The sequence below is a fragment of the Myotis myotis genome, unplaced genomic scaffold (genome assembly GCF_014108235.1).
Source record: "Myotis myotis isolate mMyoMyo1 unplaced genomic scaffold, mMyoMyo1.p scaffold_m19_p_7, whole genome shotgun sequence".
Taxonomy (NCBI): Eukaryota; Metazoa; Chordata; class Mammalia; order Chiroptera; family Vespertilionidae; genus Myotis; species Myotis myotis.
Window position 1 is genome coordinate 78,497,321 of NW_023416379.1, and position 25,071 is coordinate 78,522,391.

The 25,071-nt window shown below is 41.7% G+C and overlaps 1 protein-coding gene across 4 annotated transcripts in view; it reads left to right on the forward strand.

Annotated features, from left to right (window-relative positions):
- PKHD1 (PKHD1 ciliary IPT domain containing fibrocystin/polyductin) overlaps positions 1 to 25,071 on the forward strand; it is a 401,585-nt gene that overhangs the window by 75,651 nt on the left and 300,863 nt on the right. For all 4 annotated transcript variants that reach the window (XM_036317771.1, XM_036317772.1, XM_036317773.1 and 1 more), the window contains exon 35: positions 4,857 to 5,007. In XM_036317771.1, the coding sequence (XP_036173664.1) occupies positions 4,857 to 5,007 (151 nt within the window). The remainder of the gene's footprint in view (positions 1 to 4,856; positions 5,008 to 25,071) is intronic.

A 25,071-nucleotide genomic window follows, 5' to 3' on the forward strand; every position in this document is an offset into this window, starting at 1 on the left:
TAAGTGTTCAATAATAAAGAATGCATTCAAATGATAATATACTAAGGAAACCTTTGAAAATCATGTTGTAGAGTATTTAACCAAAGAGGGGCATGCTTACAATATATTGGAAACTGAAAGGCACAAGTCACAAAATAGTGTACTATCTATTCCTAATGGTGTATATAATGCATATATTTATATATGCATGTGATAGGTTGCTGGGCTGACCAGCAGACTTTGAATGACCAATAAATGGTTACTTTACTTTGACACACGTTTCTGTGAAAGAGAAGCTAAGGGACTAGTTGGCATTAGGAGCTAAAAAAGCCTTGATTACCTGCCTTATTAGCCTTTTATTGTCATAATAGTTTGAACTAAAATTAACTATTAGATACAATTAGCAGGGTAGGTATTCTTGAGAAAGCATATGTGTCCTGTCCTGTCCTTTAAGCAAGGCCATGTCTAAGTAAACACCCAGGGGCTCAGAGTTGTTTGGAAAAGTCAAGGCAGGGACTGCTACCTTCGGCAAGTTCCCCTCAGAGGCCTCCACCTTTCGGAGAATCCTTCTTACAGACATTCCAACCAAGTCCCGTGCTTCCCTATCATAGGTGATTAGAAAAAAGACTGGAAGGATATATTCTACAACATTGAGAGTGCCTATTCTTGGGTGGCTGTAGCACTGGTCATGTTTATTTTAGTCATTGAGTTTTTATGTATTTTTTTTCAGTGAACATGTACTAATTTAAAAACCAGAAAACATACTCTAAATTATACAAGGGGCATTAAGAAAGTCATGTGCCAAATAGCTTACCTTGGTTTCTCTTAAGATTATGCCTGTGAAGCCAGAGAACTACTTTCTAGGATCTTAGCAGGGGACCCATTTCCATGAAATGCTTTATCCCCCTGCCAGTCACTACAACTATGGATTTGATGTCAATTGACAAAGGTAGACATTCATATCTGTGGTGAAATATGCCTAGTTCATCCGTCTGTCCATCCGTCCATCCATCCATCCATCCACTCGCCCACCCACTTACCAAGTTCCCAATATGTTTTAGGTACTGTGTCAGGAGCTGGTCACTCCATGGTGAAGAAGGCTTCAAAGTTCCTGCCCTTAAGGGTAGAAGAGAAAGCCAGACAATAAACAGTACGATCCCATCTTGTGATAAGGAGTATAAAGTGATGGAAAATGGTGGGGGCTACTTTATACAATGTGCTCAGAGGATGCTGCTCTGAAGAAGTGCGTTAAGTGCTGGACTAAGGAGAAGAAGGTGTCATTATGCAGAGTCAGGCAGTGGGGGTAGCAAATGCAAAGGACCCATCAAGTTTTGTGAACTGTCAGAGGACAAACAGCAGTAGAGTGGGGAGGAAGGAAAGTGGCTCTACATGAGCTCAGGGAGATCGGTAAGGCCTTGAACGCCATAAAAGGAACTTAGATTCTATTCGAAGAACAGATTAAGTTAATTAAGTATCTTTCCAAAGTCATGGAGACAAGCCTCAGCAGTGCCAGGACCGGAACCCAAGGCTTCTGACTCACAGTGTGCTTAGCACAAGGCCCTGCTGTTAGCAGTTGGCTGGACTGTGTGGGTTCAATGAGATTTCAGAGCCATAGGAAGCAATTTCAGGCTAAGTGAGGAAGATAGAATGATGCAAGTGCTTTTTATTGCCTGTCCTAAAGAGTGCATACAGGAAGATAACGGGGTTACTTTTGGATCTGATCGGACCAACTGAAAGAGTAATAGGTTAGTGGTCAGAAAACTTAGAACTTTCTGTGCTATCATTTGGACCAAAAATTTGTATCATGTTCCCTCACAATAAATATATGTGTATGTGTGCATGCACATCTATATAATTTATATCCATGTATCTCTATCTATACACATGTTTATACTAATATTTAAATCTCGCCAACTGCACTACTTAATTCATAGGATTATTATGACAGAAAACATGGAATAGTAGCTATTAAGAAACTTAGAAATTTTGTAGATGTTAGATTATTTTTAATATCCTGGAGTTTCTGCTAATTTTGATGATGGCTTTTTAATGAAGAAAAATCTCTAGTGAGATAATTAGGAACAAATACAAAAAGAAATATGAGCTAAAGCTTGTAAAAAGAAGTCTAAGCTAACAGAAAAGAGTTTTAACTTTTTTGGAGCAAGAAGAACCTGATTAGGGAAGACAGTGCGTTGCTACAGGCAAATGAAAGGAGGGAGAAGTAACTGACAAAGAGCTAGAAAGGCAGAGAAAGCTCATCAGGAGGGTGGAAGCCAAAGACCAAGAAAGTTGTGAAAGAAGTTGGTCACTGCTTTCCTTGAGTTCGTGTCGGTATGCCAGATCATCCCTATACTGAGAACAAAGACCTATGTCATATGATTGGTAATCAATGTGACAGGAGGGCACACAACAGAGAGAGCTGAAGGGCAAATATTCTTTTATTTGATTAAAAAGGGAAAAAGGGGAGTTCTGGATAGTTAGATAACTAAGCTTGATTATCCCTGACGAATTTCTAGAACGAATTATTCATCAGATGGTTTGTGAGCCTTCAGAAAGGGAAGTAGCTATCTGGGAATCAACTCACAAGGAATGTGATGGTGTGGTGGACCGACTTCATTTTCTTCTCAAACTGTTCCAAATACCCTCTCTACCCCCAGTAGCAAAGGAAAGGTTCTAGCCATAAAGCCCAAGGACACAAGCAGCCAGTTGGTTTGAAGTTATATGTTTTATTTGAACAGTCCAAGTGAATTTTGCATTCTATTCCATCCTATTTCCATATTCATCCAAATATTACATTACATTTTAATTTAAAAGTTAAATTACCATTTTTTTCGTTCTGATTCTTAGAGTACAACCGACACTCCAGGAGCAAATGCCGTATTTATCCCATGGTTCTGTCTAACCCTGGATGATGACTCAGCTAAATGTATTTGTAGCTACATTATACGCTCCAGATTCAAAACATATTTGAGCAATGGCTCCACATAATGGAGATGACATGTACCAATAATGAATGTAAATTAACACATTTATACTTTAACAAAAATACTACCAGCACAATTACCAGTATAGCGTGAGTGGCCTTATCTGACATTTAATGTGTGCCAGATTCTGTGCAAGTCATATTGTAGGCGTCATTTTGCTCCATTCCCTCAACACTTTTATAAAATAGGCACATAGTAATTAGGATCTCCCTTTTACAAACCAAAGCTTAGAGGGTCATGTCTTCACAGTGTCCTATAGATAGTAACTATATGCTTGGGGATTCAAATCTAGCTGGTCTGCTCCCAAGCTTAGCTTCTGCATGCAGATGCTTTTCAGAAAATCAGGTGGACAAGTACAGCATGGTACATCCTCAGGCAGTTGCCACTCTGAGACTTTGAGTTTACCACCATCTTAATTTAGGCATGGGGCTACCAAATCAACAGGGAGGGCTCAGATAAAGGGAGCCCACAGCCTCAGTGGTCAGCCCAAACCATGTGTGTTCAGTTCTGGGCCCCAAGATGTTAACATACTGACAATCTACGGTAGGTTAGAGGAGAGTGGGCATGGAAATCACGTCTTGCGGGGGATAGGGAGCTGGGAATGTTTTAGCAGAAAGAAAAGATTAAGTAGACATGGTAGTTATCCTGCTCATTATTTTTAGCAAATTGTGGGAGCAACCGTTTTGACATTGATTTGAAAAAAGATGCTCTAGTCTGACATGATTTAGTTTCTCAAGCAGTGACCTCTTGCCCTTTCTACTGCTCTTCCTGGTCTTCCCATGCAATCTGTCTTCATGGCTGACGTTCAGTCAGCATCTCAGAACCTTAGAATACTGCTCTAGGAGACAGGACACATAGGTTCTAATCTCAGAGCTGCCATACTTTTATGATTGGCTTTATGCAAATCCCCTGATCATTTTGGGTTATATTTTTTATACTTCTCCTTACTTTACTGGCTGAAATGAGATCATACATGTGAAATTGTTGAAAAGTTTAAAATATCACGCATTAATAATCTTTGAGTTAGTTGTAACAATGCCTAAAGCCAGGATTATTGTTGAATAAATATCACACCTGTTGGGGACAATGTCCTGCAGTATCCATGCGCTCAACTCCCTTAGAGTGCATATTTTTAGACTTTCTGCAATGCTGTTTTTCATTTTAAATGCAGTCTGGTTTCTCTCCTTAAAGCAAGAGGACTTTTAAAGCAAGTGGCTGGTAGTATAACTGGCACATATATCGAATCTCCTTAGTCTGGGCTGTTAAGTAAGTTTAATTAATTTACTAAGTTAATGTTCCACTGCTAGCAACAGAGCCTCATTGCCATCAGCTGGGGAGAGGGAATTGAAAGCCTAAATGAGCTCATTTTTTCACAGTTGGAATTAGGGACCAGTTAGCCAGTTGTGTGGGTTTTCCAATTTCTCCATCTGCCCTCGGGGGATTCAGGCAATTCACTCCCCCAACACTAAGTGTGAGTAAGAACAGGAAGAGGGAAGGGGAAAAGAAAAAACACACACACACACACACACACACACACACACACACACACACTTCCCTAACATTTGCTTCCATTTTTGGAACTGGAAGCATTGTTTGCACATTGCTTGTTAAGTTGGGCTTGGAGAAGCTTTTGCTAATGTTCCTGATAGGTTTGGAAAAAGAGAAAGGCTGAAAGATATTTACCACGTGCATTTTCATTGCAGGGTGTGCAGATAAAGGGAAAACAAATAAACAATAAAATAATGGAAACAAAATTACAGAAATTTGCAAAATTTGACAAATGGCGGCCTGTAGTTGCCACAAGCTAATGGCTCGCAATGATTAATAAGAGTAAAAATAATTGCATTTCATTAAGATTGATGACACCCCATTTAACCTCCCCTCTCGTTTCAGCCCTAAAGTGGAAAGAGATGAAGTTCTCATCTATAATAGCTCCTGTAACATTACCATGGAAACTGAGGCAAAGATGGAGTGTGAGACGCCTAATCAGCCAATTACCGCCAAGATTACTGAGATACGGAAAAGCCGGGGCCAGAACACTCAGGTATAATCAAATCTTTTTTACAGACTGATTCAAACAGCTCAAATTTAATTTGTAATATTGTGTACATTAAAAAAACAATTTAGTCCAAATGGCAGCAATATATAATATTAAATGCTCTCAAACTTTGAGGAGCTGCTCTAATGCACAACATCTGAATTCATAGTTAACTATAGTTAATCATATATTTTCTCAAAAATAAATGAATGCTGCCTGGGTTCTCTTAAAACAAATTCTGAACAGATAATCTCAGCATTTTGTCCTGCTTTCTGGGTGCATGCTCAAAAGGGGCTTTCTGTGGCTTATTTCCTCATGAAATAAATGGCTTACAATTTAACCAAGTGCTTCTGGAAGATTTCCAAATTATTCAGCCATCCCCCCCTGTCTGCTGGTCCATCCAGTTCATCTCTGTTCTGTGGAGAATAGAGTGGAAATTTCAGCTTTTGAGGAAATTACATGCAAATTAAAATGGAAAAGTTCTACCAGGTCATTTCGTCTGTCTTCTCTACCTCAGTTTATCCTTTCTGAAATCATCTAAACCACCCCCTTCAAGGGCCTCTCCAAGATACCATCTTAAAAGTCCCCAGTGAGAGAGTCCACAGCTTCCCCAGGGATTTTTGTGAACTGAAATCAGACTAAGAGCTCTTTGGAAATACATCAGATTATCTTTCACAGCTTCCCAGGCTTCTCACGGCACACCTATAAAATATAACATTTCTTGAGCACCTACTCCCTTAGGTGCCTTCCTCTTTATGAAAGCAATTCCCACATTTTTCTCTTTTTTGTCTCTTTTATTGGGAACAAACATTTATTGAATGCCTATTATGTGCCACACATGATAGCAGATTCTCTTGCGAAAGCTGCTTCAGTTCAATCTTCTAAATTCTAAGCTATACTTCTTGAGTTTGTAAGGCATGTTTTTTCTATAGCTTTTGGACTGGTGCTGAAAATGTATGCAATTACAAGTAATTTTTCTGTCTTTTCTAAACTGTTTCCTGTCTGTCTTCCCTTCCCTCTGGAGTCTCCCTTCCCATTTTATCACCTCCCCGGGCTTCTCATGTCCCTTGCCTTCCCTTCCCTTCCTTTCCCTTCCCTTTTCCCTTCTCCCTTCCCTTCCCTATTGCACAGGGCTGTCACTATTTCCTTGTGTCCCCCAACCCAATACACCTCTTCCTTTTAATTCATTGCCAAATTTAATTCTTCATCTCCAGCACGATGGTGCTCTAATTGCAGTCTCCACTTCACCCTGTGCCCCTCTTCGTCAGGTGACTGTCAGGGATGGCTGGAAGGTTTGTTGGAGTGAGGGGGACTGTTGAATCGGTGCTGTGTTGTGTGTGGAAAGAGAGTTGTGGGCTCAAGACGAGCTGTGGGACACTAAGCAATCTTTAGACCTTGTGGGGTCTCAGTTTCCACCTGGTTCATGACCTGGTGTTGTTGGGATGCTCACGTGAGCAAACGCCAGTGAAAGGGAGGAAGAGGGGGTTGCACAGTGGTGAAGTGTGGGCTTTGGATCGAGACTGTTGGGTTTGAATGTATCACTTATCTGAGTAACTGTAGGTAAGTTACGGAACCCCTCTGTGCTTCAGTCTTCTCATCTGTAAAGTGGGGTAAGAATAGCACACCCTTAATAGGCTTGGTGTGAGGATTCTAACACAAGAGCCTTTGCCACTGAGAATTACACCAAACGCCATTTAAAAATGTCTGTTGGCCATTATTGACTGTGCTAGTTTGCTAGAAGCAGTTCTAGAAAATGATGCAGAATTATTTTTCTGTAGTGTTTGCCGTTTTGACCAGATCACTTCATGTGTTAGATTTTATCTATTTTTTCACTGTCTCAAAGGCTAATTTTGAATTTTTGAGGCCTAAATGCCTCAGCCATCTTTAAATATTTATTCAGTATGCATTTATTGAGTTCTAACCATGTTCAAGGTCCTCTGCCATACTCTGAATGAGGCAAAAGTAACGTGGTTACTTTCAACAATAAAGATAATTTAAAACAAAACAAAACAAAAAAACAAATGACATGGAAAGAGACCCCACCTTCAGGGGATAGTAGGGAAGAGAGGCCATGTATGCAAGTAGGTAACCTTCAAAGGACACACAGTGTCGATTCATCACAGCTGGATGAAATGTTGGATGCCATCTGGACCAGTCCGTTCATTGGTGAGAAGAGTTAACTGAGCTACATAAAGAAAGATGACCTGAAAAAGGCCACAGCTACTAGTTTTGCATCATAACACATGTGGTCTTAAGCATTGTGGGGAAGTAAGCCATTTACTCTTTAGAAGCCAGGTGTCTGACAACACCTTCTAGGCTCATGCCAGTGTCTAGGAGAGTCTGATCCTAGGATGTCTTGTGACCCTATAGATCTTAGGGTGTCTGCTTTTCCTGTTTCGGCCTGCGGACATGTCACCTGTGTTAGGATGCATAGTTCCTAATCTGGGCCTGGGCCTGGGGAAAACCAGCATTGAAAGCTGCCTAATCGAAACTAGAAGTGAGGTCTCTAGTTCCAAGTATTAAGTGAGAACCTTGGAACAGCAGTTTCACAGAATGTTAGTAAGTATTCTGTGATAAAAGGGTTCATAGTCAAGTACATCTATGAAAGCTGGGTTAAGCAAAATTATATATATATTTCACCAAAGGGCCTGTGAGAACATTCAATAGGTGACTGCATAATGTGAATTTCAGAGGTGGGAAAGGTCATCTTCAGATAGGGCAGTCAATGGAATTCTACCGAAGCAGGTGGTTGTATCGTGCTACAAAGAATGAGTAGGGTACAGACATTTCAGGGCTGTAGAGGAAAGAGACTTCTGGTGGAGGTACTGGTAGGCACAAGAAATCGACACAAGAGTCCACAGGGAGAGTGCAAAGAACATGGTGTGTGTGAAGGGTCGTGTGAGTTGCAGGCTTGGGAAGGTAGGCTGGGATTGGATTGTGATTGCAGGTTAAGTGTTTAGTTCTTTAATTCATTGGGCGACAAGTCATCCTTGAGGAGTCACTGCATGATGGAAGTGTCTTGACACACATTGATCTGGTGCCTGGGTGGAGATGCCTTGGGAAACCCAAGAAAGGCAGGAGCATTTCAACCAGGCAAGATATAATTTTTTTTTAATTTTTATTTTATTTTATTTTATTGCTTAAAGTATTACAAAGGGTATTACATATGTGTCCTTTTTCCCCCCCATCCTTGACAATACCCTGGCCTCCCCTACCCCCCAGTGTCTTATGTCCATTGGTTATGCTTATATGCATGCATACAAGTCCTTCAGTTGATCTCTTACCCCCCTCCCTCCTGCCCCCCAACCCTCCCCGGCCTTCCCGCTGCAGTTTGACAATATGTTTGAGGCAGCTCTGCCTCTGTAGCAAGATATAATTGAATTAGGGAGGTGGCAGAGGAATGGAGAGGAGGGGACACACACAATAGTAGACACTTGACAACTTGTGTTAGATAAAGTGTTCAAAGATATGGAAAATTAGATGAGGTAGGTAAGAAAATTATATGCTGACTTTTCAAATTTGTGAGAGAAAAAAAAATCTTTGTGGCTCATGACTCCCAAATTATAATTTCCAGCCCAGACCTCTGCTGAGCTTTAGATTCCTGAACCTCATGGCCTGCTGATATCTTCACTTGGATATTGAAATTACACCTTTGATCTAACAGGTTCTAAATTGAAACTCCTGATTTCCACTGCTTCTCCTCCCACCCCCACCACAGTTCAACAGAGTTGAAGGCAACTTTTGCCCACCCCGTACATCCTCATGACTATTTTGCAATTGCCATTTTGTACTTTTTAACCCCTCCCCCTTTTTCACCCAGTCCCTTAGCCCCCTTCTATCTGGCAACCATCAATTTATCCTCTGTATGCGTTCCCAACAATGTGAAGGTGTCAGTTTTTCCAGTTAAGACTGCAAATCTACATTAATATTGAGAGTCAATGCAGTTAAAAACAAACAAACCACCCAACAGGCATTTTTATTTGTTTGCTTGTTTTTGGTAAAAAATGCCAGGCTGATTAAAAAAAATATATGGAATTGCCTCAAATAGCCAAAATTACCGGGCAAAGGAATGAATTTTGAGGACTGATGTCAAAGTTTATTATAAAGCTCTGGAATCAATAGGAGTTCTAGTCAAGATCTTGTTTGCAAGAGGGTTCTACTGCTAAAATTTGTTTGAAAATCTGGTGCAGTATCCTGGAACCCAGGGGAGGAGAGAGATGGAAGGAAGGTGTGGTGAGGCACAGCAGAAGGGCTGCGAGTAGGAGGTTCTTACTGATACTTAGGCTGCAGGACAGCATTAGTGAGGAGAAAAACCAAATGTTTTGGGGTTAAGGAGTAAGTGAGTGGCAAATAAATGCAGGCATCTGGTATAGATCACGGTAGGAAGAGAAAGGATGCAGTATCGTGGTTGGGCAGCCCTCCTGATATTCATGCTCACTATCAGTGCTAGGGATGGTTTCTTAACTTAAAGGTGCTTTGATTAAAGCTGTGGTTTACAAGGGTGTTACTGGATTTGAGAAGAGGGAGACTCCATAGTTCTCTCACCCCATTCATTTGTCTGTGATTACGAAACTTCTTTTGGACAAGTCACGTTAAATCGGCACCTTTTATTTTAGAAATATTTACATTTTTAAACTCACTTTTTCTCTCCAGTGCTTGAATTACTGTTAAAAAGAGCAAAACCACACTGCTTAATTTAATCCCTGCTTGTTGTTTAAGGAGATTCTCCTAGAAAATTGGTGCAATGCAGCTCTGTGAAGAATTTTACATTGTCTTTATAATGTGTATAGCTAGTTAGAGGCTAATTTGAAACTACTTTCCATTCTCTAATTGATTTTGTTCCTCTGATTACTGAAATCTAAAAACACTTTTTCACTTTCCTCTCCCTTCCTTTCCTTCCTTTTAGTTTTTCTTTCCTCCTGTTTTCCCCTCCCTCCCTCCCTCCCTCCCTCCCTCCCTCCCTCCCTCCCCTCCTTTCCCCTCCCTTCCTTTCCCCTCCCCCTTCCCCTTTCCCTTCCCCTTCCCTTGCCCTTCCTTGCTCTGTCCCCCTCTCTTTTTCCTTCCCCTTCCTATCTTCTCTCTCTTCTCCCTCTTCTTCCCTTTAAACCACCTCTTTTGATCAGAGTGGCTCTGCAGGTTGCGTGCCTGTGGAGGAGGTGCTGTTCAAAGCAGGGTTGAGCTGATAGTTAGGGCAGGGACCTATGATATAGGAACTCAGCTATTGCCCTCTGATCCTGAGGAGACTTACTGAGTCCCTGTGCCTGTATTTTCTGTGTGAATTGAGGCTCCTAATATATACCAGTTATCTACGGTGAGGGCAGGGGGACTTGAGAAGTCAGGTGGTTTCCTATCTGGAAGGGACTTTACCCCCTTAGGATAATTAGGCAGGTAGTAGATGCAAATAGGATTCATGGTGAACAGGAGTTCTGGGCCTGGCTTCTAGTTCTAGCAATGACCCTGTGTGACTAGCGTGTGTGTTAAGTCACTTAACCTTTCAATTGCTTAAGGTTAGTACTACCGCCTCCCAGCTTTGGGAAAAAGGAAGACAATACATAAAGAAGTGGATAGCCCAGCCGACATGGCTCAGTAATTGAGCATCGACCCCATGAACCAGGAGGTCAGGATTCGATTCCCAGTCAGGAAATTCTTATCACTCCTCATTATTATAAAATCACCGAGTAATTATTACATTACCATACATGAGTTTGAGTCATCTCAGGTAAACTGCTTTTAATTTTTAACTTAAAAATAATAGTTTTTGTCCATAGTGGAAAACAGCGAGCTGTATTAGCCCTGGGATAGCAACTCTATTAGTGACAGGCAGAGGGCAGTTCCATTGGGACATGACAGGATTATTTCCTTCTGAAGTATAGTTTTGTAAATTGAAGCCATCCTGGTCTAAATAAATATTGTGTGGATTTTTTTTTTCAGTGAAAGCTAATAGTATGCAGAAATATGTGGGTCTGATTATGGGGATATAATGATCAGATTTCTTCTGATCCTTTCCACATATGAGAGTCTAGCTAGCCTGCAGATAGGCGTGAGTGCAGTGAGATTACTTTGGTGGTAGATCCATGTTAGGGTTCTTTTGATTCTGTAGAGATGAGGCTTGGTGAGTGAAGAATCAGGAATAGTTAGTTTGCTGACTCTGGGATGACTTGGACAACTAAGTTTTATAATCCATGCCTCAGTTTCCCCATCGGTGACATAGAAGGATTTTACGAAAATCTTTAGCAATGGAATGTGGAAACTGTGATATGTGAGTATGTGTATTTTCAGTATATTTAATTCTCTAAGTGAGAGAAAAGCTTGCTTTTTAGAGGTCTATTCATTCATTTCCTGGTGACCATATAGTAAATCACCTCCAGGATACCTGGTGGAAAATTAAGAACACCTAACTGAGTAGGCTCCCTTCCTAGGCATGAAGGGTCTCAGATATATGTTAAATGGGTTCAGAAATTAGATGTAGTTCTGTGTGTGTGTGTGTGTGTGTGTGTGTGTGTGTGTGTGTGTGTGGTGGTAATGGTGCTGTTGTATTTGTGTTGGAAGAAGAGCAGTATGAGTTTTCTAAGTGGATATGTGGTTTTCTACTAGACGTGTTAAACATTTTTTGAGTCTAATACATATAGCATTTCTATTTCAAACAACAAGCAACCATCTCAGTCTTGAAATACAATAGCAATTCAGTTAATTTGGAAAACTTGGGTCTTTTCCTAGCGATGTCCTCTTTTAAATCTTGTTGGCTCAGCCACCCATCTTCCTCTCCAAGGTACTTGCTGTTAGTATCACTAGGCGGAAGTCTGCTCTCTCTTCAAAGAGCCACAGTACTGCCCATAAAATGTCCATTTTGTGAGAGAAGCCTGGGGAGCCTGATTAGGTAGCTGCAGTAGCGGCTGGAGCCCCGAGGGTGAAGAAATTTGGGTAAAAGTGAATAAGAAGGAACATCTCATTTTGAATGAAAGAGGATGTAGTTGTTCCAACATTGATAGAATTATGGAAATTGACTTCATCAAATTGAACATTCAGCTCAACATGAAAGAGCTTCCTTCTCTCGGGGTTGTTTTAGAGGAAGAAGAGAAAGGGGAACAAGGAGAAAAGCAGAAGCACTGGGTAGAATTAAGAGAGTGTTGAACTGGTTTTTGATAAAAATTGTTAGAGATGGAGATTTTCTCTATGGTATTATCATTTATATGGGTGGATTGAGGTTAGCTTAGTATTGAGTCTATAAAATGGTTGTCTCGGGCATAGGCTTTTCTGCATAATATTTGGAATTCTTCTTTTCTTACTGGTTCATTTCAGCTTTGAGGAGACTGAACTAATAACACTGGTCAGAGCATGGGGGATGCATATGCCCTACTCTGCTTGATGGTACATTTCATTACGGACTTTCTGCTGTCTTCCTGGACTGCTTTGACAATTGCTAGGATGGTTAGACAGGATCTCTTCTGGCCCCTACTTGTCCTTAGCTAAAGTAAGCTGGTGGTAGGCTACTGGCAGAATGTTAATGGAGGAATGTCTTGTCTCAACAATAGTTCAAGGCATCTCTCTGGCTGCCCTTTTCTCTGGAACCAACATAAATGCAAGTCAAGGGAAGAATGTGTGGATGAAGGAAACTTCTCCATAAAATATATACCAAGAGATCATCTCTGCTCCCCCAACTGAAGAAAATGTTTTTTTTTTCTTTTTTTAAAAAATGTTTTTTAAATTTATTTTAATGAATGAGGAAGGGAGAGAGAGAGAAACATTGATTGCTGCCTTCTGCATTCTACCCACTGGAGATCAAGCCCACAACCCAGGCATGTAACCTGACCAGGAATTGAACTGGCAACCTCTTGGTGCATGGGTTAATGCTCAACCACTGAACCATATGGGCCAGACAGGAAATGTGTTCTTGCTAAAGGAGAAAGGAAATGTATTAAAGCAAACAAACAAAAAACAAAATCAGGAAAAGCATGTCTTGATTCTGTTGTTTTGTCAAAGGAATATCTGGTCTTTCTAAGACCAGATAATCACTGTGCTAGTTTCTTCAGGTTCTCTTCTTGATGGGAGATGCAGCTATAATACAGAAGGAATCATTGTGAAGAATTTCCTTACTTCCAAATAAGGGCTAGTGATCTCCTAAGATTAATGGATTTCCCAGAACTAAGAGAATGTATAACAGTTCTGCCCTTAGCCCCCTCTGCGGTGTCCATCTCGAATATCCGGTTTCCTTCTATTTTGAGCACAAGGAAGCTTTGCACTTCCCCACCCTTTTGAAGTTTTATGGGCCATATGACTTGCCGAGAATGTGGGTAGAAGCCTTAATGTCGAGGGCTTGACTCTCATGCCCTCTCTTTTCCTTTGCCATGATTACTAAATGGCCCAGAGCATGGGATCAACTTATAGAGAACAGTTGTTGTACCCTGGAGAATTGCCAACGTTTGTAGTGGACTTGGTGTGATCAAGAAATATTGTGTTGTGCCCATGAGGAATTTGAGCAAAATATAATTGCACATAATCTGTGACTAGTTAGTGGTAATCTAGATAGTGACTAATGACAGCATCTTTAAAGTCTAGTCTTGTGGCTAATCCACTGCATTCTTCATGGTATCTTTAGTTTTTTGTCTATGAGTCCACATGGAATCATGACCTGGTTTATGTTCATGGTGGTTGGGGTGAAAAGATTATGAGATGGGATCATTAGGTAGAAATTATGGACAGATGGAATTTAGTGGGGATAAAATCAGCCTCAGCTAAAACTCTGGGTTCCACTTTCCTCCACTCTCATTGGTGCTGTGCTCCCATTCTCACCCACAATCGCTATGCCCTATAGATCCTCTTAAATTTTCTAGTGTTGAGAAATTAATCACCTTCTTTTATAGTGTTATTGCATACTGTGGGAGTTTGTTGGGAGACATGGCTATTTCTGGCATTTCTGCCTATGCTACCTCTTTATCTTCTCTCAAGAATCACCATGGAACATATGCACAAAGAAAATTTGTTTCAAATGGATCATATGTTTATACTTATAGTCTCTCTATATATCTATACCTCTGTATAGTTTATTTATAGATATTTTTTCATGCACTCATGATCTCTTATTTTGGTCCTTAAATTTTGCCTTTTAAAATTTTTGTTATGAAGATCCTTCAGTCACTAGGGAAGAAACACAATTCAAATAGAATTAAATAATAGAGACTCACAGAATGAGAAAGCTTGAGTCATAGACATGGTTTGATCCAGCAGCTCAGTGCTCACTAATGAATGAGGTAGCTCTTTCCACATCTTTTCTCTTCCTTCCATAGGGTCAGGTTCAACCTATGGCTGCTTTCTCCATGGATACAAGATGGTTGCCAACAGTGCCTAGGCAACTTGTTCCCCTATTTACATTTCATGGGAATGAAAGATCTCTTATGGGCATGGTCTCAAAAATAGGAAGTTTCTTTCTCAGAAGCCCCCAAAACATGTCTCCTCATGCTTCATTGGTCCAAACTGAGTTCCTTGATTACATTTCCCTATACACAGGGTAATAAGCTTTGCTGGTTGTTTTTGACCAATTAGTGTCCACCGTGAACCTTAGAATAGAACTAATCATTCCCACAGTACCTGGCTAAGAATATGAGAGTTGTAATGCTTGGATGGAAAATCTTGGGGCTGTTGATGAAGGAAAGCTGGAGAAATGGACATTGTGGGGTCAGCCAATACTTGACCACAATGGCATGGTCTTACTTCCTTCTTTATGGCTATAAACTAAGGCTCTTCTTCTGTTCCTCCTCACTAGTCCTTTTTGAGAAATTAAGACAGGAGAGTCATTGCTGATGCATGAAATTTGACAGCGGTAAAAGTGAGGCACCTTTTCTTTATAAGGAAGTTGGCTAAGTGAAAAGGAAATAAAGGATTTGGTAAAGTTCCTTAGAATTCAATAGAGTGTTTGCTTTTACAAAACAAACAAACAAGCAGACGAGAAAACATAATGACTACATAAAACATACACCTTCAGTAGCCTGCAGGACCTCAAAATCAGTTATGTGTTTCTTTTGTGATGTGCATCTTCCTGATTCAAAATGACAGTTGTTATAATGGGGATTGCTCATCATTCAGTTTCATGTGAGACCACTATCCTCTAATAATGAAGAAAAGAGAAATCTGGGGAAAGAAAAGATCTGTTATAGTGTTTGTTTCTCATAATAGATCTTTCCAAACAATTTACAAATATTAATTAAACCTCCCAGCATCCCTGTGTGATGAATACCTATTTTAATGCAGTGGAGTCAACTGACCAAGGCCCCTCCTGAATTGATGTCAAAAAGCAGGGGCCTCAACTCACAGCTCCATACCAGTCACCTGAGAACATTGCCATTTAGCTTCTTTCCCTTCCCAGAGGGAAAAAGTATGCACAGCCAAGCAGAAGCAAATATATTTTGTTCAGTTGCTGCCTGAAACAGATGAATATGAGTTTGAAGGACACTACCTGCTGACTTATGAAGATATTGAATGAAGGGAGCAATATGACCAGCAGAAAGGGATGCTGTTCCTGCATCAAGAAAATGAAATTATTATCCTTTAATCCTTCTCAAATATTATTTACAGATCACTATCTGGGCGCTAGTCATTATATCAATCCCTGTATGGGATTTCCAGGTGGTTACTTTTAGAGATGACAGAAAACTACAAAGCTATAAAGGAATTGGATAATATTATGTGTTCAACTTAGGAAGGGTTGTGTTAATTTTACAGATAAATAACATGCCTTCTGGAATGAACTGTTTGTTAGGGGAGCTATAAAAGCCCAATAACTGTACTATAAGCAAAATTCTATACCATAAAAGCCTAATATGCTAAGTGTCTGGTCATCCGGTTGTCTGTTCAACCAATCAAAGCGTAATATGCTAAGGCTGATCAACTGCTCACTATGATGTGCACTGACCAGGGGGCAGACGCTCTGACTGGTAGGTTAGCTTGCTGCTGGGGTCCAGCTGATCGGGACTGAGCGAGATGGGCCAGACACACTCTGGAGCCCTCCTGTGATCCCTCCCGGGCTGGCCAACCTCCCACATCCCTCCCTGGCCCCAATCGTGCACCAGTGGGATCCCTTGGCCTGGCCTGTGCCCTCTCGCAATCCGGGACCCCTCAGGGGATGTTGGAGAGCTGGTTTCAGCCTGATCCCACTCAACACAGGAACTGCCCCCTGTTGGTCAGTGCACTCCAGCAGGGGAGCGCCACTCATCCAGAAGCTGGGCTCATGGCTGGTGAGGGCAGCGATGTGGCAGGAGCCTCTCCCACTTTGGCGGCAGCACTAAGGATGTCCGACTGATGGCTTAGGCCCGCTCTCTGGGGAGCAGGCCTAATCTGTCACTTAGACATCCCCCGAGGGCTCCCGGACTGTGAGAGGGCACAGGCCGGGCTGAGGGACAGCCCCCCCCCCCTCCTGAGTGCACAAATTTTATGCACTGGGCCTCTAAAGTAGTAATAAAGCTATTTTCAATTTACTGTGGAAAATCAGGGAAGGCCAAGAAATCTCCTAGATGGAACAATTATCACTTGGAAATTTCTTGGAGAATGCGGCATTTTGTCTGAGTCTGAATTTATGAGGATTACAAAGAGAAGGGAGGTAAGGAGCAAAGCCATACTAGTAAAGAGATGGGTATTACAGAGTTCCAGAGGTGGAAAACATGGTTTATAGATAAGTAATTATATTTGTCTGGAGTGTAGAAATGAAAGGAAGTAATGGAGATTAGAGTGACTGGAAACAAAGTTTGGGGAATCTGAGTGGTCTTGAGTGTCCAACTAAGAAGTGTGGATTTAACCCAGGAGGACATGTAGAGCTTTAGAGGCTTTATAAATCTCATAGCTACCACTTTGTCTCATGAAATATCCCTTAGGGCTCATATCAGAGTCAAAATGCTAGTCTGGCTCAAGTTGGTCCTAACACACATAGCTGTTGTTCTCATGGAGCTCAGATACAAGTAGACGAAAGTCATTGCTGAGGCAAGTGCATAAGGAAATGAGGCATCTTCAGCCTGTGGCCGAGAGAGATGAGGATAGGAATGAATCATATGGAGAAGCTCCAAATGACTTAGTGACAGAAGGCACATGTGATTCTCCCTGGTGTTTTGGATTGCTAGTAGGTTGTAGAGAGAGGCAGTGTGAAATAGTGGTCTAGGAGTGGCTGATATGGGTCCTGTCATCCAGGCTTGGTATGATTAGGCAATCAATGTATGATGATAGGCAAGTCCTCGGAAAAAATCTCAGTTTCCTTATCTGTAATGAGGAAGGGGGCTAAATGAGCGTTTTCCAATGTGAGCTCTATAGACAATTAGTAATGCAGAATGTCCCATTAGAGAAAAATGGGTCTGTGGTCAAATAAGTTTGGGATATGCTGCAGGTCCAGTTCCACTTTGGGAGTCATGCCATCCAGTGATATGTTAAAGTCCTGGAGTTCTGCAAAAAGAAAGGCAGTTTTACTCTACCGAGCTCAGCCTTTCCCAAACTTCTTTGGTCATAAGACTCTTATTTATTTACTAGAGGCCCGGTGCATGAAATTCATGCATGGGTAGGATTCCTAGGCCTGGCTAGTGATCAGAGCTGTTTCCCCGCCTCCCCGCCTCCTCCTTCCCTTGCCACCTGTGCACTGCCACCACGTGGTTTACTCCCGCCCCCCCCCCGCCCCCCCATGGTCTCCCTGCCTCCTCCTTCCCTCACTTGCTCCCTCACCCTCAGTGCCCCACCACTGCTGCTGGTAGCCCGCCATGTTCCGTGCCGCCTCCTGGTTGTTAGCATACGTCATAGTGAATGGAACTCCTGTTCTCTTGGTTGAACTCCTGAGGGGACACTTTGCATATTAGCCTTTTAATACACACTAGAGGTCCAGTGCCTGAAATTCATGCATTAGAGAGGGGTCCCTTAGCCCAGCCTGCACCCTCTTGCAGTCCGGGACCCCTCGGGGGATGTCCGCCTGTGGGCTTAGGCCCGACCCTCCTGGGGATCGGGCCTAAGCCGGAAGTTGGACATTCCTCTCGCAGTTTTGGACCCCTCGCTCCTTACCACCTACCTGTTTGCTGCTCCTTAGCACTGCCGCAGAGGCAGGAGAGGCTCCCGCCACCACCGCTGCACTCACCAGCTGTGAGCCCAGCTTCTGGCTGAGTGGTGCTCTCCCTGTGGGAGCACACTGACCACCAGGGGGCAGCTCCTGCATTGAATGTCATAGCGACTGGTGGTTCTGCTGTTTGGTTGATTTTAATATTAACCTTTTATTAAATAGCAGTGGTTCTCAACCTTCCTAATGCCGCGACCCTTTAATACAGTTCCTCATGTTGTGGTGACGCCCAATTTCATTGTTACAAATTGAACGTAATTAAAGCATAGTGATTAATTGCTGGGGTCCAGCCCCAGCGGGTCCAGGGGTCCCCAAAGGTGTGGACGGGGTCGGTGAAGAAGGAAGGACACGGAGACAGTGTTCAGTTGATCAGCAGCCTTGCCAGGATCTCCAGCCAGGATCTCCAGCCAAGTTCTGGTCTGAATCTCCAGCGAAGTTCTGGTTCAGGATCTCCAGCCAAGTTCTGAGTCCATGTTCTCTTGCTAGGTTCTCCAGGTTCTCCAGGCAGGTTCTGTAGCCATGTTCCCTCGCTAGGTTCTCCAGCCAGGTTCTGTCTAGGTTCTCCAGCCAGGTTCAGTCACTAGGTTCTAGTCAGGTTCTCTTGCCAGTTTCTGTAGTCAGGTTCAGTCCAGGATCTTTTGCCATGTTCTCTCGCTAGGTTCTGTCTCTAGGTTCTGAGGCCAGTTTCTGTCCAGGATCTTTTGCCATGTTCTCTCCAGCGAAGTTCTTCTGTCTCTAGAGAACGTGCTGTGTAGGTTCTGTGCCTCCTAAGTTCTGTGTTCTAAGTTCTGTATTCTAAGTTCTCACTCTTGCTGTCTTATTACATCTGTATTTATACCAGTTGATTCAATCCTATCAATCTCTATTACAAAGGTTAGGGCGTTTCTTATCTCCATTCCAGGGAGTAAAGATTATGTAGCTTAAGCATGATTGTTCATAGTTAAAGTGATTAATTACCCACCTGGCACTAGTTAAGAGGTTTTATTCCCTCCCTAACTTCAGGGGAAAATCCCTACCTGGGGAAACAACCTTTCTCAGAGAGGAGACCTTGGTTAAAACACATAGTGCCAAGAAGGTGAGCAAACATATTAAGAACAGTATGCCATATATGCCAGGTCCCTTGAAACAGCAAGCATGGACCGGCTCCCGGCAATTAATCACAAAAACAATATGTAATTATATATGTGTTTTCCGATGGTCTTAGGTGACCCCTGTGAAAGGGTTGTTTGACCCCCAAAGGGGTCGTGACCCACAGGTTGAGAACTGCTGTTATATAGGATTTTCCTTCCATGCAATATCTATGGGCTCCCTGTGGAACACTTTGGACAGTTGGGGCTAAATTATTATTATTATTTTAAAGTATGTTTTAATTGGCTTTTAGAGAGAGGAAGGGAAAGAGAGACGGAAATAGAAGCATTAATGATGAGAATCATCATTGGTTGCCTAGCCCGTAATCCGGACATGTGCTCTGACTGGGAATCAAACTGTAACCTCCTGATTCATGGATTGGTGCTCAACCACTGAGCGACACCGGCTGGGCTGGGCTAGATTATTTTAAAGGAGAAGTCCCACTCTCTCATTCTCTCTGTATCACCCCTAAAAGGTTTTTCTCAGTTTAGGATTTTATAAATCCAAAGGAAGGCTGCTCCTCCAGTCTGGTTGAGCAAGTTTTCTTACTTATAATACAGGCTTGACTACCATCAACTTTCTCTCAGAGTTGAGGCAAGAAGGTCTTTAACAGTATCTTTAAAAGCGCTTTGAGATCCTCTGAGGCAGGAGATCCCCAGTGGATTCGTCATATGACTTCATTAGAAACCTTGTATGCTAAGGAGCTCTCGGCTTCAGCTTCCCGTTTGGAATCATCATCTTTCTATTGTACTCTATTAACCAGGAAAGAGCTGAGGGATTATTTTCTCTCCGCTTTTTTTGCATCTGTATATAATGTAATTTAACCTAGCGAAAAAGACACTGATTGTCTGTCCCACAGGACTTAATTAGCTCCCAGCTTCATGGTGCAACACAGAAATAATAAGAAAAGGAAAAGTTCGGGTGTTCCGTACCTGTCCACTTCCACCTCTGGTGCATAATGAGATGTCAGGAGTGGTGACACTGATGAGATGTGTAAAACATGCCGATCGCAGGAGGCAGCAGGCAGCTGCTCGGCAGCCGGGAACTCGGCCAGGCTGGAAGGACTGTGGACCTGGCCAGTAGCCTTTCCCTTCAGATTCCAATTTCCAACATTCCCCCACTCGCCTCCCTGCCACCTGAGTGGTGGTTATGTTAACCTTTAGCTCTGCCTTCAGCACCCTGGTCGGATGTTATGACAATTGTCATGGGGCAGATGCCATGTTTATTAAGCTGCCTGTAGCAAATCTGGACTGGTAGTGCAGGATTCTACCAGCCGGCCCTCAGGGGAGCCCATTAAGAAATTGCAAGGCTAATAAAAATTGTGCTGGGTGAAGCTGCAGTCCGCTGGTGCCACTCCGTGATGGGTCGGATCTGGTTTTAAATTTTAATGGAGGCAGGGACTGAAGGTTTGAACTGGGACCCTTGTATAGCAGTCCTGGAAGTTGTACCTTCTTAACTCAGAGTTGGAGTGGTACAGCAAGACGACAGCTTGCTTCACTGTGCGAGGTTTCTGTACATTGAGATAGGAATTTATTCATGTTTCTGACTTGCTAACAATGTGCTGCTCCTGGAATAAGCTGCACTCTGCCATGTGCCATGCAATTGGGGCTACAGTTCGAGTTCTCTGGCTTCACAGTGATTGGAGCTCCCACTGCCCATGCCCGAGGGGAGCCCTGAAAACACATGGGGAACAATTCCCAGTTCTCTGTCTCAGTAAAATTCTTCCAAAACTTCTGCACTGCTAGGTTCTTGAAAAGGAGATTGCATGAGATCTCTTAGAGAGCCATTCATTGCAGACTTCAGAGTCATCTTCACACTGTACGCCATCTAATCCAGGGCCCACTGCAAAAGAGGGCGATTCTTCATTCCTTTGCTAAATCCTTTCTGCTCACAGAATTCATCATGTCACCTGGACACATCGATAGTTTTCAAACGTTAAAATGACATGACTAAGTATATAATTGCTGTTTGGGGAAGACTGAGAAAAATGAAAGGAAAGACATAATAGAGTACTTCAGTCTTTTTGTGATGTCACCGAAGAGAGGTACTTTTGGTATGAGAATACTGAAGACACACCATGAGAGAAAGAGGTACTTCTTGTGAGGAGCCGAGTGAAGCCCTGTGCTTGAACTACCCATTAATTCTCAAACTGAAGCTTTGAAGAGGTTACTGTCATCATCTCCAGTTTACACATTAAATTGCTCAGAGAGGGTTAGTGCCTTGTTTCAGGACCCACAGCTGGTAAGTGGCAGAGCAGGGACTCAGAGACAGAAGAATTCTAGAGCCAGTGTTATTACTGCCAATTTTTTTTGAAAATTTTTTTCAAAAAGAAAGAAAATATGTTCTCTTTTATAAACATTTCTCCAAGATCAATATGTGAAATTACAATATAAATTTGTGAAAGTAGATATCTGGGTGGTGGAGAAAGTGCACGTGTATTAAAATTTATCTCTTGCGCTTCAACTTCAGCTATGAGCCTGGGTCTAGCTCTGGCCCCTCTCATCTGCCACAGGCCCTGCCAGCTCCTGCCTTTTCTGGGAATTGTCCTAACACCTGTGTTCTAGATCCTTCCAGGGAGAATTTTTGCTTCTTCTACCCTTCAACTCTGGCAGTGATTTGAGTGGAAGTGTATGTGTGTGTGTGCGCCTGTGTGTCTGTCCATGTTTATGCTGGGGATGGTGGTAATATGTAGCATGGGGCCTGATATTTATATCTTCTCTGTAACAACTACAAGGGTGAAGCTTTGTTGCATAAACACATGAATAAACATAATTAAAATTGAGCATTACTAGATTGAAATCAGTTTTCAAAACTTTTTTTTAATTTTTATTTCTATTGATTTCAGAGAGGAATGGAGAGGGAGAGAGATAGAAATATCAATGATCAGAGAGAGAATCATTGATCGGCTGCCTCCTGCACACCCCACACTGGAATTTAGCCTGCAACCCAGGCATGTGCCCTTGACTGGAATTGAACCTGGGGACCCTTCGTCCACAGGCTGGCGCTCTATCCACTGAGCCAAACTGGCTAGGGCTTCAAAACTTTTATTTTGACTCTTAGAAATTGCCATTGAGACTGTATGCATTGGGAAACACAAAAGAATCATACTTTTACCAGAGAAATAAGTTATGCAAAAGGTGGCTTATTCAGAAAGGCCTTAACATTTCAAAGGAAGGCCTTTGGCTTCTAAAACCAAGTTTTGCCATTTGCTACCTGTTTTACCTGCAGGTTGCAGAGGTGGAGGTTTCTTAGACACAGCTGATTTTCATGGTATCTTCCTGAACTCCTTCATTAACTCTGAATAATGTGTAATATTTAGTAGAAATTACGTATTTTGCAGTATAGAGAGCCTCATTATTTACTTTGCTGTATTATTTTAGTGAAGTAATTGGAGATCAGATCTGTAGTTCCAAAATGTTCGGATTAATCTTCCTTTTTAAATTTTCTGGAGAATGAGGCAATGCATCTTATAAGATAGGGATGAGGGGTGCTGGAGGGAGATGCAGAAATTTTATAGCATTTAGGTGTTTGCCAATATTAAATTAAATTAAATTAATTAAATTAATTATTTAATTAAATTAAATAATTTTAGTTTCTCTCTTTCTACTTAGCCTCTTCACAAAGTCACTTAAGTGCTTTAATATACAAGACAAAACACCTTTTAAGTGACATGTGCTTAGAGTAGAAAGTTTAAAAAGAAGTAATAGAAACAGGCAAAAAGAAAAGATCCTTCATAATTTTAGCATTCAGTGAAATGTTGGCCAGTGAGGTCATGAACGATACCAGGCTTGGCAATTTGGTAATTAAAGGACATTCTCTGTATGTTGAATGCATAAATTTGAAGTGTCATATGTTTAATGCTGGCTGTGTATGGGGTGATATATCTATGTCTATTACTATATATCTATTCATAAAATTCACCATTAAAGACAAATTTAAGACTTCTCTTTTTTAAAAATATGCTTTTATTGATTTCAGAGAGGAAAGGTGAGGGAGAGAGAGAGAGAGAAATATCAATGATGAGAGAGAATCATTGATCAGCTACCTCCTGCATGTCCCACACTGGGTATCGAGCCTGCAACGTAGGCACGTGCATGACTGGGAATTGAATGGTGACCTTCTGGTTCATAGGTCGATGCTCAGCCACTAAGCTACACCAGCTGGACTAAGACTTATATCTTAAGAAACCGTCCCATTCAGCATTATGGGAATTTGACTTTATTTTTTACTTCTGTGGCACAATTGGAGGAACAGTGCAATTGGCCTATTTAGGGTAATATATTTATTGGTGCCTATTTTTCTTTAACTTTTATTAAATAATTTCAAACATGAAAGGAAAGAGAATAGCATGATGAACCCTATGTACCCATCACTCACCTTCAACAGCTATCAACTTATTTACTAAAAAACAAAACAAATAAACAAAAAACCTTAATTGAAGACTATTTTTATGTAGGTTACCTTTGAAAAGGAAATCTGTAAATGGGAATGTTAAGGATAAAGGTAAGTTTTTGTATATGGGTTGGGCTGTGCTTGGTCCCTCATCAAATTTCATTGCCTGAACAAGTGACTATTCATTAACTTTAAGGCAATAAATAGTATATTGACCATTTATATGTGACAGGTATAAGGCATATAGCTATTTTGTGTGCATTGTTTTCACAGCACTGTGGAGTAGATATTATTAGCCGCATTTTACAGGTAAGGAAATGGACACCTCTCAGGTAGAAAGACTTGCCCTCTGTCCCATGACAGTGTTGGAGCTGGCAATTTAAATGCAGTCTGGTTAATGTTAAACTTTCCCTTAATCATGGTGCTGCCTGCAGAATAAGTTACAAAAAATGATAGCCAGTGGCATGTCAGGGGTGGGAAGAAGATGAGATGGAAAAGAATAAAGCAGTATTGCAAATAAATGAGCTAATCTAAAAATATCTTTTCCATAAAATCTGAAAACTAGTGAAATTGGAGCAATTCTAAGTGAATTCAGTATAACTTCAAGGACACAGCTGTATTTTACTAAGGAATAAAAGTGTTTCAATTCTATTTTGAAAACCAAGATTCCTTTCACAGCCCAGAGTTGCATCCCTGGCCCTGGGAATTGGAAGGGCTCTGCGAGAAGAGAGGGGCTTCACTCATTCCTAGCCTGATTTTGTATGAAAAGATGTCCACTGGATTAAAACAGAGAAATATGCCAAACAGGGAGAGGACAGGACTCGGGAGCAGGTTTTATCAGTGCTGGGAGTGGCAACATCTGTGCAACGTTGTTAAGACTGAGCAAGTCAAGATGGCCGCGAGTAACCACAGGCTATGTGAAGAGATAAATGGTTGACCCCAGCCAGTGTCAGGCTACGATTGATGCCACTATCAGCCCTAGTGCCTTCCCAATGATTTTTTTAAAAAAAATCTTTGATAGAGTGTGTTATCTAGTTACTGGCACAAGGGCAATAGCCCGGAGGGGTGAAGGAAAGGGAAAGAATAAAAGGTCACTCCAGGAGGACAATCTCTGTCGGAGTAAATGAGAAAAAAAGGATCTAGCTGAAAAGAGGAGGAAATAAATAAATAACAATAACAGCAGCTGCTAGATGCACGGATGGGATAAGTAAAATTGCTGTTTCCCTTTTGTCTGTCCTCCTTCCTCTCTTTCCTTCTCTCTCCTCTCTCTCTCTCTCTCTCTCTCTCTCTCTCTCTCTCTCTCTCTCTCTCTCTCTCTCCTGGGGAATTTAGCAGATGTAGCTATAGCTTCTTTGTTATTCCCTTGAACTTTTTTAATGGTCTTATTGGGATTGTTAAGATTTTTTAAAAAAGATCTGTAGAAGAGGTAAAATTATAGGCCTTAATTAGCACCCCCATCTGTCTGTAAAGTAATA